Source organism: Convolutriloba macropyga, chromosome 6 (assembly GCF_964194025.1).
Source record: "Convolutriloba macropyga chromosome 6, txConMacr16.3, whole genome shotgun sequence".
NCBI classification, from domain to species: domain Eukaryota; kingdom Metazoa; phylum Xenacoelomorpha; order Acoela; family Convolutidae; genus Convolutriloba; species Convolutriloba macropyga.
The window spans coordinates 3775093-3788408 of NC_134473.1; the positions used below are offsets into that span (position 1 = coordinate 3775093).

Here is a 13316-nt window from a genome sequence, read left to right on the forward strand (position 1 = left end):
AATTTTTGTGATCTACCAATTGGGCATCATCGGGAAAATTTTACGAGGGACAGTTTGGCTACAAAGCGTTTTGAAGTTTTCTGATATGAAATTAGTTAAGACGCATGTGACAAGAGTTATTCTGGCCAAATGTTATTTGTAGTTGGATTTCGCAAGAATCTCATTGGCGCGTTTCAAATCAATCATAGCAATTAACATTTAGTTGAATGTAGATATAAGAAATAATTTCACGTTTTGATCCCTGAGTCTCAATACTAAGGTCCATTCAATTACGAGGGTAGGAAAATAGCCCTCTACAGAACTAACAGAATGATTGGAAAAAGAGATCAGCTGCCGTTAACTACAAAAGCTATCAAACAAGCGCTTGCTGTTGAAGTCAAACTGTAGATAGGAGGAAATTGAAGCGGCTTCATGAGATGAACCAAATCTCGAGAGGATGATGATTACTGATTACTGCATCTGGGTTAACCAACAAAAGTTTAATGCGAGAGCAGTCTCTCAACTGTTTGCTTTATATGTTGGGTAGTCAGTGATGATTTTACTGGGAAATTGCGTTAAAATAGTTACAGTAAATGTAAATCAAAGTCAGCACTGCTTCCTACAAATTACAACCCTGATTTTGTAATATTGAAACTTTGGGATACAAAGCTGAGTCACAGAATTAAAAAAAAAACAATTGTAGTAGTAGTAGTTTAGGCTTCAGTTTCGTGGCACTAGGGTTGACATCCGTTTATTGGTTGGCTAATTTGACCCTCTGTACTGTATTGCAGTTGTTGCAGTTGCACAAAAAGGTCCACGTACAAGAATTGGGTTCAGAGTAATGTCTAGAGAAATAATTCCAGTATAATTAGGTTAATCGTTTTTTGCCTAGGCTTTCAATAGCTAAATTTGTGATTTTACAGATAATATTTAAAAATTGACTAGAACGCGTCCAGAAACTTTCATCTGCTTTTTTGTTCTTGTTTGATTTATCATTTTTAGGTCAAAGTGTCTGGTATTTGAATGATCATCACAGTTTTGGTTTCTAGTGATCGGATTATTGATATTGTAATTTCTCGAGAGAAAACCAATTAAGAGAAGTAGATCGTGTAGTTCTATGTATAAGGAGAGAGGAAGTAAATTGAGCTTTCCAAGCCACTTCTTGTAATTCAGGTCCCAGTTGTTTAGGATCCAACTGGTAGCTTTCTTTTGGACGCGCTCAATCTCTTTCGTCTCCGTTTTGTTAGCGGAACAGGCTTGAGTTGCATATGTAACAATTGGTACGACATATCCTGCGTACGCATTGTGTTTTGCGCTTTGTTTTGTGGACGTAGAGGTGTTTCTTTTTAAGAAGTAGAACGCTTTCAGTGCCTTTGAGCACCTTTTTTCGACATTATGTTTCCAAATCAGTTTTGGCGCCATTGTACTGTCTAGATCTTTTTGCTCGCTCTGGTAAAGTAAAGTTCTGTTGTTTAAACATAACTTGGGTTGGTCCTGACTTTGGGTTCTGACTTTGGTCCTCACTTTGGGTCCTGACTCAACTTGGGTTGGTACCTGAGTTGTTGTACTGAAGAGCAAGCACGCCGCCCATGCAGTCACATAGAAGCTTCACTGGACCAATGTTCGAGCTGAGCGAGGTTGCAAGGTGGACAAGCATCAGTAGAATTGGAGTCTGACACCGTATGATGGACACTGATGCAGTCGCGTAAATGAATATTGTTGACATCGATGATATAAAGTGTATAGTAGGGAAAGGTCATGTCCAGATCGAAGATTTTTTAATGAAAAAAGTTTCATTTTTGATACCTAAAGTATGTTGCCCGCGCACTACTAAGTGAAGTTGAGCATTCAAAGACCAAGTGTTTTGACTGGAGAAACTGATGGAGGTTTTTTGCTAGAGGTTCACTGAATGCTAGAGGGTTTTGATGTGACTTTTCAACAGAGTGGTAGGGGACAACATTGCCCGGAATATTGTAGTATTTTCCGAGAATCATGTTTATCAGCAAAAGGAAGTTCTTCAGTTAGTCAAGTACGTGTAATTGTTTTGCAGCAGTAATCGAGCCACGAGCAATGAATAAGCACCTCTTTGAGTTGGTTACAGCTGATTTATTTTTGATTGTTTCAATGAAGTGCTTTAGGTCTAGATCAAGTTGCTGTTTCAAATATGGATTGAATTGATGAAAAGTCAGCAGTTTGGGCGACTACATTAGTAGTAGTAGTTTAGGCTTCAGTGTTCGTGGAACTAGGGTTGACATCCCTTTATTGGTTGGCTAATTTGACCTTCTGTATTGTATTTCAGTTGTTGTAGTTGCACAAAAAGGTCCACGTACAAGAATTGGCTTCAGAGTAATGTCTATTGAAATAATTCCAGTATAATTCGGTTAATCGTTTTTTTGCTTTAAGCTTTCAATAGCTAGATTTGTGATTTTACAGATAATGTTTAAAAGTTGACTAGAATGCCTCCAGAAATTTTCATCTGTTTTTTTCTTTCTTGTCTGATTTATGTTTATTAGCTCCAAATGTCTGGTAGTTGGTTGATCATCACAGTTTTGGTTTCTATTGATCGGAATATTGATATTGTAATTTCCTGAGAAAAAAATAATTAAGAGAAGTAGATCGTGTAGTTCTATGTACAAGGAGAGAGGAAGTAAATTGAGCTTTCCGAGCCTCTTCTTGTAATCCAGTTCCCAGTTGCTTAGGATCCAACTGGTAGCTTTTTTTTGGACGCGCTCAATCTCTTTCGTCTCCGTTTTGTTAGCGGAACAGGCTTGAGTTGCATATGTAACAATTGGTACGACATATCCTGCGTACGCATTGTGTTTTGCGCTTTGTTTTGTGGACGTAGAGGTGTTTTTTTAAGAAGTAGAACGCTTTCTGTGCCTTTGAGCACCTTTTTTTGACATTAGGTTTCCAAATCAGTTTTGGCGCCATTGTACTGTCTAGATCTTTTTGCTCGCTCTGGTAAAGTAAAGTTTTGTTGTTTATACTTAATTTGGAGTGGTCTTGACTTTTGATTGGCAAGATATAACACTGATTTTCATTTAATGTCATTTTATTGTTTAAGCACCATTCTTCTATTTGTTGTATATCGTATTGCATGTTTTCACTATTCGTTGCTACCTGCTTGAAATCGTCCGCATAACCAAAGGCTTCACACTTAATTACTAGTACAGGAAGATCGTTAACAAAAATGAAGAATAGAAGTAGTGATCTGGTTGTCATACAATGACCTATTAATGATCCTTGTGGAACACCACTTGTTACTTGCACTGTGTCAGAGTTAAAATCTTTAAACTTTACATATTGTGTTCTTTTATTTAAGTAGCTGGCAATAAATTTCACGATTTTAACGCCAATGCCTAGTTCCTCTATTTGTTTTATATCGTATTGCATGTTTTCACTATTGGTTGCTACAAGCTTGAAATCGTCCGCATAACCAAAGGTTTCACACTTAGTTACTAGTAGAGGAAGATCGCTATCAAAAATGATGAATAGAAGTAGCATCTGGTAGTCATACAATGACCTATTAGTGATCCCTGTGGAACACCACTTGTTACTTGCACTGTTTCAGAGTTAAAATCTTTAAACTTTACATATTGGGTTTTTTATTTAAGTAGCTGGCAATAGGTTTCAGGAAGTTACCGCCAATGCCTAGCTTTTCAATTTTCTGTAGCAAGATGTCATGTGGAACGCTATCAAAGGCTTTTTTGAAGTCCAAATACAGAATCAAAAGTTCTTCTTCATTACCATCAAATTTGTTGTAAAGATGATTTAGGAACAGCAACATCTGTGTTACCACCGACCTGTGTCTTCGAAAACCATCTTGTGCATTGTGTATTGTCGTTTTTACAATGTCATATATTTAGTAAAATATAACCTTTTCGAAAACTTTTGATGCGCTGCAGAGAAATCTTATTGGTCTGTATTGCTTCACGTCTGCTCTGTCTTCGTCTTTAAAGACGGGAAAAACTTCACTAATTTTCCAAAATGATGGAAAATAACCTTTTGATAGCGCAGCCTTAAACACTATCAGTAAGGAGTTTGAAAGGGCAGGCAGGTTTTTGAGCACAAGATTACCTGTGTTGTGCGGGCCACATGTTTTACTAGTTTCAAGTTTCGACAGGATTTCTAAAATTTTTGTTTCACTTACGTACACATGGTTATAAGTCTTTTTCGCGAAGGTTCGAGTTTGGTCAATTTGATTACGTTTTAGGAAAACATTCGAAAAAAAGGAGCTGAAAAACTTATTTTTCTGTGCATCGTCATTCGACTTTTCATCTTCGTATTTCATTGTCTCGGGAAACCTACTACTTTTATGGAGGGATCGCAAATATTTTTGTAGATCTGAAAATTTTCTCCCTCGAAAAATTTTTTCAAACTCAGCTTGGTCTTCGACTAAGTTTTTTCGTAGTTGATTTTCTTTTCTCGTCAGTTTTAAACGTTTTGCCAGACTCGACTTTTTCAAAATTTTTCTCTTTAATGTAGCGATTGCTGTTTCTTTTTTAACCCAGGGCGGGAGACTTGCCCTGTGTATAGTTGTTCTTGAAACGTTTTTGCCAAAATATTTTCCAGCCATTTGTACCATTGCTTTACAAGTGCGTCTAGGTTACTGTCGCAGTAAGGGTTAGAGTTTCCCAGATTGTGTGGTAGACCCTTTTCTCGACCCTTTTCATTGCAGAACAAAATATTGCTGGTCTAGACAACATTATGCTGGATGGGGTATGACAATTTGGAGGGGTTCAGATTCAGAAACCTGTTAGGCACACCTACCAAAACACAGAAGGGTTTATTGATATGGTCTCAGATCAAGGCACTCGATAAGCACGCCTGCTTAATAGCATTTATTACCGTTGATCCAAATAAGAAAAAAACTGGCCTTTTTATTGACCCTTTTATTAAAACAAAACTGTTGGTCCAAATAAAGCTCTAAATTGGCGAGCTGTCGTTTAAGTTTTGCTGCTGTTTTTCACCAAGGTGGCTGCCTTTTGTAGTGTTAGTAGTAGTAGTAGTAGTAGTAGTAGTAGTAGTAGTAGTAGTAGTAGTAGTAGTAGTAGTAGTAGTAGTAGTAGTAGTAGTAGTAGTAGTAGTAGTAGTAGTAGTAGTAGTAGTAGTAGTAGTAGTAGTAGTAGTAGTAGTAGTAGTAGTAGTAGTAGTAGTAGTAGTAGTAGTAGTAGTAGTAGTAGTAGTAGTAGAGTCGGTCAGTGGTGGCTGACCAAGAGTCTTTAAGATGTCAGAATTGTCAGCGGCAATTCAGTACAGTTACCGGACGCAAAGTGCACCAAACAAGATTCTGCAAAGTCGGTTTGTCAAAGAATGTCGTCGACAAGTCAAAGTTCGAGCAACTAGAGGCAAGCCTTACCTGTGACAAGTGTGAAAGAAAGTTCAAAACAGTCAATGGCCGAAAAGTTCACCAATCGAGATACTGTGGCAAACCTAAAGCAGTTGCCACACGCGTGTTTTCCTGCAAAGTACAAGATGTTCTCGGAAACGAGTTTGAAAACATTGAAGCGTTCAAGTATCTCGGATCATATGTCAGCCTCAAGAATGGAGACCTGCAGGAAGTCAATTGCAAACTTGCAGAAGGTAGACAACGGTTTGCTAACTTCCAAAATCTCTGGAAGAGCAAGCAGCTCAGCGTGCACCTCAAGTGCAACTTGTACAAAGCACTCGTTTTATCAGCCGTGCTGTACAGCTCAGAGACTTGGACTCTTTCGAAATTAATGGAGAGAAAACTTGAGAGTTTCCACTGTGGTTGTCTTCGGAGAATTCTACGTGTGTCATATCTGGAGAAAGCAACGAACGAAGAAATTATGTCAAGATCACGAATGCCCCAACTATCCACGATGATCATGCTCAAACGGATAAAATGGTACGGACACATCCAGAGAATGGAACCAGGAAGATTAGCCCGCAGTGCCTTCGATTGGGACCCGCCCGATCAATACGTCCATGCTAGACGCGCTCCTGGGGGGCAACGGAAAACGTGGATGAGTCAAATCGAAGGAGACTGTGTACGAAACAAAGTATCGTTCACCAGATTGCAGGAGAAAGCAGCAACCGGGTCAAAGAATGCCTTCAACAATTTCGTCGTACAGCACTTCGCAGAATAACCAAACAAATAACTTATCTTGTTTTGTTTGTATTTGTTGCCAACCGTGCCTTTATTTCATATTTGGAATTAAAGTGTTGAAACAGTAGTAGTAGTAGTAGTAGTAGTAGTAGTAGTAGTAGTAGTAGTAGTAGTAGTAGTAGTAGTAGTAGTAGTAGTAGTAGTAGTAGTAGTAGTAGTAGTAGTAGTAGTAGTAGTAGTAGTAGTAGTAGTAGTAGTAGTAGTAGTAGTAGTAGTAGTAGTAGTAGTAAAAGACTTAATTGCTTCTAAGATAATGTTTAAGAAAACACACATGTATGACTTAAGCACGACAAAATGTACAATAACACTTGACAAAATGTAAACACGAACAGTTCATATCATAGTAATTTGATGTTCTGGATTTCAGGTATTTGATGAGGGAACTTTTCAGAGTTTTTAATGGCATTTTGAATGAAATGATTTTTAACCGGATGAGCTCGTTTGCAGCTCGAGTTGCTCGAATGAAAAAGTTGTCTTCTGAAGAGACCTTACGGGCTGTAGGGACGCGAAACAGTCCATTCGAGGAAGATCGTGTTGGCAAAGATGTAAACTGAAAGTTACACTGTACGTCAACGGCCCCGTTGTAAAGCTTCCAAAGTAATACAATGTCACCTCTGATTAAGCTGTAACACACAGGAAGTAACTGAAGGGATTCTAAGCCTGAAACATATGATGAGCAGCGTATTATCCAACGCAGGAGTTTATACTGCAAACGTTCAAATTGGTGTAGCATAGTTAAGGACGGAGACCAAACAGGAGCACCGTATAATAAAATAGGCAGAATAAGGGATCTATAAAGCAAAAGTTTCCTGTGACTCGACACTGAAAAGGGGAAATTACGCTTCAGGAAGTTAAAAATTCTGTTGCATTTTAGATGCTTTGAATCTAGGTGAGCTTTCCAGGATAGCGTACTAGACACAATAAAACCCAAATCTTCAATTTGGTTATTGAAAGGTAAGTAGTCCGACCCTAGAAAAAATTTAGCAGAATTATGCCCACCAAAATTAACAGCTTTGGAAATGAAGACCATTTAAATTACACCAATTAAATAGGTAATTGATGTCCTCCTGCACAAGGGAGAACGATGAGGTGCTGAAAATTTTCAGGTCATCAGCAAAAAGGTAAAAACAACTGTTTGCCACATCATCAGCAATGTCATTAACGAAAATAATGAATAACAAAGGAACAAGCACGCTGCCCTGAGGAACTCCTGAAGTAACCGATAAACGAGAGGAAAAACATTGGTTAATTTTTACACACTGAGAACGGTTCGTTAGATAAGCGTTAAAAAGGTTGAGAAAAACTGAGTCGAAACCAAAATTCACAAGCTTAGACAAAAGTATTTGATGGGACACAGAGTCAAAAGATTTTCTTACGTCGAAATAAATAGAAATGGCAGGAGAATTGGTATCACGAGCTGAATAGACAGAATAAAGATACATTATCACCTGACTTATTGTACTACGTGACTTCATGAATCCATTTTGTTCACGTTTGATTTGATGCTTTATCTTCGGGTACAAAAAATTGAACAATAATCTTTCAAGTAACAAGGAAAGTTTAGGGAGGATGCTAATGGGACGGTAGTTAGAAATCTTGCATAAATTTGAGCACTGTGTTTTGAGGATGTGCTTATTGTTTGCTTGATAATGACGGATAATAAAAAAAAGAAAACATTAAATTCCAAAATGTTACACACCTTAAATGTTTCAACAAAATGGCAATGCACAAATTCTAAAATACATAAAACAATTAGAATATATTTTATTTACAATGTTTGGAATACTGAAAAAATAAAAAAATATTTTGGATAACAAGGAAATTAAAAACAATGAAAAATTGAAAAAGGTCCCTCAACAAATCTCTGTATTCCAATGCGTTTGGGTCCTTCATATATTCCTTGAAATAGAATTCTGTCAAAAAACCTTTGATGTTTTTAACCATATCGAGTTTTTGTCTTTGTTCATATGGAAATTCCTTGTACAATTTCATGGCTTGCAGCATCAATGATTTGTCGAGGAATTCCGAATTACTTTTTATAGCCGGATAAATTTTTCCCGTTCTCGCATTCTGTTTACAATTGGAAGTTTGCAATACATTGTTGTTACTAAGAGCTGGTAATTGTTTCCTAACATATTTCAAGAAAAAAACCATTCATCGATATTTGAGAAGGAATTCAACAGGCATGATTCTGTTCTTTATATTTAAATCAGTCGAGCGATCATACTTTTTTCTTTTGAAACACACTTTTATTCCCCAATTAAGTTGTTTTTCTAATGTTATCCTGAGATTTTTTCTGATACCAACAAGCATAAGAGATGAGTATTGAATGTGACTTAAAACAAGCGCGTTCAATAGTGTTACTCTAGTTTTTATAGGAAAACAGTTCCTTATATCTTTCAAGATTTTGATGCTGCACGCCATTCTGGAGAGTATTCTTTTGATCTCTTCTTTGAAGTTTAATTTGTTGTCTAATATTATTCCTAGATATCTTACAGACGAAGATTCTCCTATGTTCACATTGTTAACATTGAGATAAGACGGAGTTCGTGCTTTTTTTGATGGAGCAAACACGATATATTCTGTCTTCTTATTGTTCATCATTAATTGATGTGATTGGAAGTAATAACATAGTTTTTCAATATTTTTTTCCAAATAACTTCTGGCTATATTTTCATTAGTATGAGAAGAATAGAGAAAAGTGTCATCGGCGTACTGGATTACTTGACAATTGTCATTATCAATAGCTCTATGAAGATCATTCACATAAATGTTGAACAATATTGGTCCTAATACTGTCCCTTATTGGTCCTAATACTGTCCCCTATTGGTCCCAATACTGTCCCTCATTTCCCGAGAAAACTTTGAGTTCTATCTTTCAAATATGATCTAATCAATTGTGTAGATGTTCCGTCGAATCCTAAACATTTCAATTTTTCTATTAGTATTTCGTGTGAGATTGAGTCAAATGCTTTTGAGAGCTTCAAAGTATTAATAATTACTTTGAAGCTCAAAGTCAGCAGATTGATGTAAGAATCTCTATTTGGTCAGGATACTTTGATCAGGTTGCTTCGTCACGCTTGTGTTGTGCGTTGTGACATCAATTACGTAGATAAATAGGCAATGTTTTGAGTAGGGGCTTTGTCACGCCGACAATTAACCACGCAGAAAAGATTTGTAAGAACTTTGAGGATTTCAATCAGTTGTGGGACAGTGTGTGGGATGTATTGCTCCACCGTTAGTGGTGCGCTGTTATAATTGAGATTTGGTTAGATCAACAGCTTCAGCTTTTGTAACAGCTACAGTTTTTTGAACGACGCAGAAATGGAATATGGGTTAAATTTTATTGTTGGTTTTAGCACCATGATATGACTGACAAAATCTAGAGACTGTTCCCACAATGGGAGCGGATTGTAGCGAGTACTTGCTACAACTCATTTTTAACGTAGGCGACGTTAAAGACATCGATGCTGACCAACTAAATGTTAGAATTCAAAATAAGACGATTTTGAAACTCAGCTGCGAGGTTTGTCAAGCATCCAGCAGAAGTTGTGGGGTTGCGTGAGTAGCATGTCCCCTTCACTGGGCCTCTTTTTTGGAAGAAATCATTAAAGGGTTCTCAAAAACTGCCGAGATTCATTTAAACTGACACTTTTTATTTATTTTTATTTGTTAATGAATATTTTTTTTCCTTTAGATGAGTAATCTTTCAGTAAAAGGTTAAAGCAAAGATCTTAGCATCATGTATTTAGATCTAAAATATCGCTTTTGTATGTTGTTGTAGTGGTAGGAAAATATTTTGGAAAGTTAGTATCGGGGCCTCAGTCCCTTCATTGTAAACAAGGCTTTATTTTCTGATACGGATTAATATTTCAATATGAGCGTAATATTCTCCATGTGCATGGTTCAATTTCGGTTTCAAATTTTGTGATTACTATTTCAGTGTCCACAAATTTTTGGATTATATTACTAGATTTTTTGCCGTCCCATTCCAGTAATATTCATCGGTTTCTCTTAAGCGGTTTGTTCCTAATTTCAGCTGCTGGTTTTGACGAGTGATTCGTTCTTTTCTCTGGGGCAGCTTGTTCGATTCGAGACCGTAGTTTCCGTTTTTACTTTAGGAAAAGTAGGCCGTGGAGTACACAATAGATCGAGAGCGGGAATACAAAGCCAAACTTCTCGATCTATATTTTGTCTACTTCAGGCTGCGTTACGATGAAAACAAAACGTGCTCTTGGCGAATTATGTGTGGGTGCAACAACTGCAAGAACGTGAAAAAACTGAATTTTGTTGTCTAATAAACTGAACGACACAAACTGGGGTTAATGTATAACCCTTGGATTTATTCCTAAATTCTGTTTTATTATTATCATTATTATTCATTTTGATTAATCGGTTTTTGTAGTCAAGATCCTTGCCGCATATCCACACCGAAGCCTTCATCCTTTTCAATGCTTTTCTTTTCAGTTTTGGTGTAGATATGATACTAGAGATGTTTCATTTACAACTCAGACAATTTTAGAAGCGAAATTTTTTCGAAAAGAGGAAACAATATTTGAAAATGATCATTTCTTTGTTGCCGGAACACAATATATCTGTGAAAACAAAAATCATCGGTTGCACAAAGCGCAATCATTACATGAGACATAAAAAATATATCATAATTTGTTTAATTCAGGAGCTTAAATGAATCAACGAAAAGAGCTTCTATTGCAATCGGGAGAAAAATTGCTAAACTGCTATATAATTACTTTAACCAGTCCTGTCTTTTCTGTTCCGTTATACTGACCTTGAGCGTGGATTTTTAACATCACTGTAAGATATAATCTAACTAAAAACGGATTTTTTCCTTAGAAATTGGTCGCAAGAAAGGATGGAAGAAAAAACTATGCAAACGATTATACGCTATAGACAGAAAACAGAGATACGCAATTTTTGTTTTTCCGATGTAGTTGCTCTTGTTGATAAGGTTTCTTTCTAAAAGTCTGATACAAAAATTATTTATTTTGATATTGCTACAAAGGAAAAACTCAAGGAGCTTCTTTCATTGGGTGATAAATGGTACTGATGTGAGTTTCTGTGAGCAGATTTAAAACTTGAAAATTTACAGCTCTTGACACAAATCTGAAAAACAGAAACGACAGAGGTCGTTTTCATCCGATGTTGGGGTATCTGGTTGGTTCTCTGCGCGTTAAGAGGACAGCTACGCTGATATCATGTCACATCTAGGGTAAAAATCAACTTCGCTCTCCGCCGTCCTCTGGATTTGAGACTCTAGGACAGACTCTAGGACACTTAAGCGGCGCAAAATTGTTGATACTTCAACGGCAGCTGTTGCTGAAGAAGGGAGACTTTTAGTTTGAATCATCTCTTTTCGCCATTGGCTGTTTGTTTTCAAGAGCTCTCCAACAACTTTCTCAACTGATGTTTGTGTAATATTTTTTTATTCATTCTACTGACAGACTGAAAAAATACGAAATCAAGACGCAGTGTCAAGACGGTACAGGACCAGTGTTTAGCAATTGTTGGGGAGGTGCATTTCTTAATTTAGCTTTTTTCAAGAAACTGTTATCGTAGTAAAGGAGACATGTATGTTTTGTGTCTGTGTCTATCGATACATTTAACCACTGAAACGATGCATTTTTCTCCGTCTCTGGTTTCAATGCCGATAATGTGCCACAGGATGATGGTACTGCTATCTTTGACCAATGTTCATTTCAAAGATCATTTTGAATTTTTTTTGGAATCTGCTGGTTGGGTCCACCAATACCAGTAGACGATGACAATTGATTTTTGTCAAGTGAGGCTAGGCAATTGTAGATATTCCGTAAACTACTTGCTCCAATATGGACCATTTTGTAACTAGTCTCTAGAAAAGTTTTGTAAGTGACTTTCAACACTGGTGCTGTCGGCATATTTAATCTATTTAATCATTTATTACTAATTGAATATTCTAGGGCTACGTTCAACTTCAGAAAGTGATGAGTAAGCGATCTTCGGTTCAACTTATTGAACGGGACGAGCCTTCGTTTATTAAGAAATTCAAAGAGAAGACTGGGTTTGTTGAACCTTCAAATGTTGATGCTAAGTTCAAAAATCACGACGACAACCAAGATGATTCTGTAGTAGACACGGTTGAAGATCTGCCAACCATTGAAGTCCTTCCTGGAAAATTAAAAATTAGCCCCGAAGAGCTAAAGAAAGTGCAAGAGCAATTAGCCGAAGCCTGTCGGTCTTCTGCGAAACCTGACAACAGTGAAGGCAGCAAAGATGATCAGGAAGTTGTTTTGACTGAAAAAAATGACAGTGGTAAATTCAAGTTTACAGCCCCCAACAGAGCACCAAACAAAATTGTCAACAAACATTCATCCTCTAATGCAAACAGAAAAAAGGAAATAGATAGCTTATTATCCAACAGAACTGAAACATCATCAAACGTATCGAATAAAAGTTTGTTATCATTTGGCGACGAGGACGAAGAAGAAAGTGACTAGCGATTATTTTTCGGCAAATATTGTAGCAGTCCTCAGTTGTTCAGGCGAAGAATCGGATCGTTGAAGGCGGTGAGAGATGATGTAATTAAAATTAACTTTTGAAACTCATGAAACGGTCTGTACAAAGTTAAATATAGAGTTTAGTATGTCCCCTGACGATGTTTTCAATATTTCCCAAAGTTCGGTTTTGAAACCTACAGACAATGTATCAACTTTAGCAGGAATTTAATTGACCATTTTTAATTGCTCTTGAACGAAGTTGATAGCAATTATTGTAAACATATTGGTCCCTTTTTATGCAAATTTTTCGCTTGACAATTTTGAGCTTTTCTTCTAGAACACTCTTTGACTTCTCAAGTGACCTTTTTCACGCTTTCGGTCTTCATTTTTGTGCGATCTCTATTGCTCTCACTCTCAAGTAAAGCTTATTGCTAATATAAATTGATTGCAGCATATCAAAATGAAGTGTCTGATGGCCCAGCGGGCAGTCCATTTGGTTAGTGATCGGGAGGTCAATGGTTTGAATCACGGCATGGTCAAAAAAATTTCCACCCGCTTGTCGTTCGAGAGCATTTTTTTCCGACATTAGTCGGTTTATGTTTTTCAAATTAACCTAGTAAAATTAAAGAATGAAGTAGCACATAGGGTTTAATAAATTGCATGCAATAAAGCTAGGTGGCACCGATGAAATGTACAAACGTACAGTTTCAAAA

At 36.9% G+C, this 13316-nt stretch overlaps 1 protein-coding gene across 1 annotated transcript; it reads left to right on the forward strand.

Annotated features, from left to right (window-relative positions):
- Positions 1-12063: 12063 nt before the first annotated feature.
- Positions 12064-12857, forward strand: LOC142340694 (uncharacterized protein KIAA1143 homolog). Its single transcript, XM_075391389.1, has one exon. The coding sequence runs from the start codon at positions 12091-12093 to the stop codon at positions 12601-12603; it is 513 nt and encodes a 170-aa protein (XP_075247504.1). The 5' UTR covers positions 12064-12090; the 3' UTR covers positions 12604-12857.
- The last annotated feature ends 459 nt before the right edge of the window (positions 12858-13316 follow it).

Bases quoted from the DNA above. Each gene is read 5' to 3' on its own strand.
- LOC142340694 (XM_075391389.1), top strand. From the start codon at position 12,091: ATGAGTAAGCGATCTTCGGTTCAACTTATTGAACGGGACGAGCCTTCG.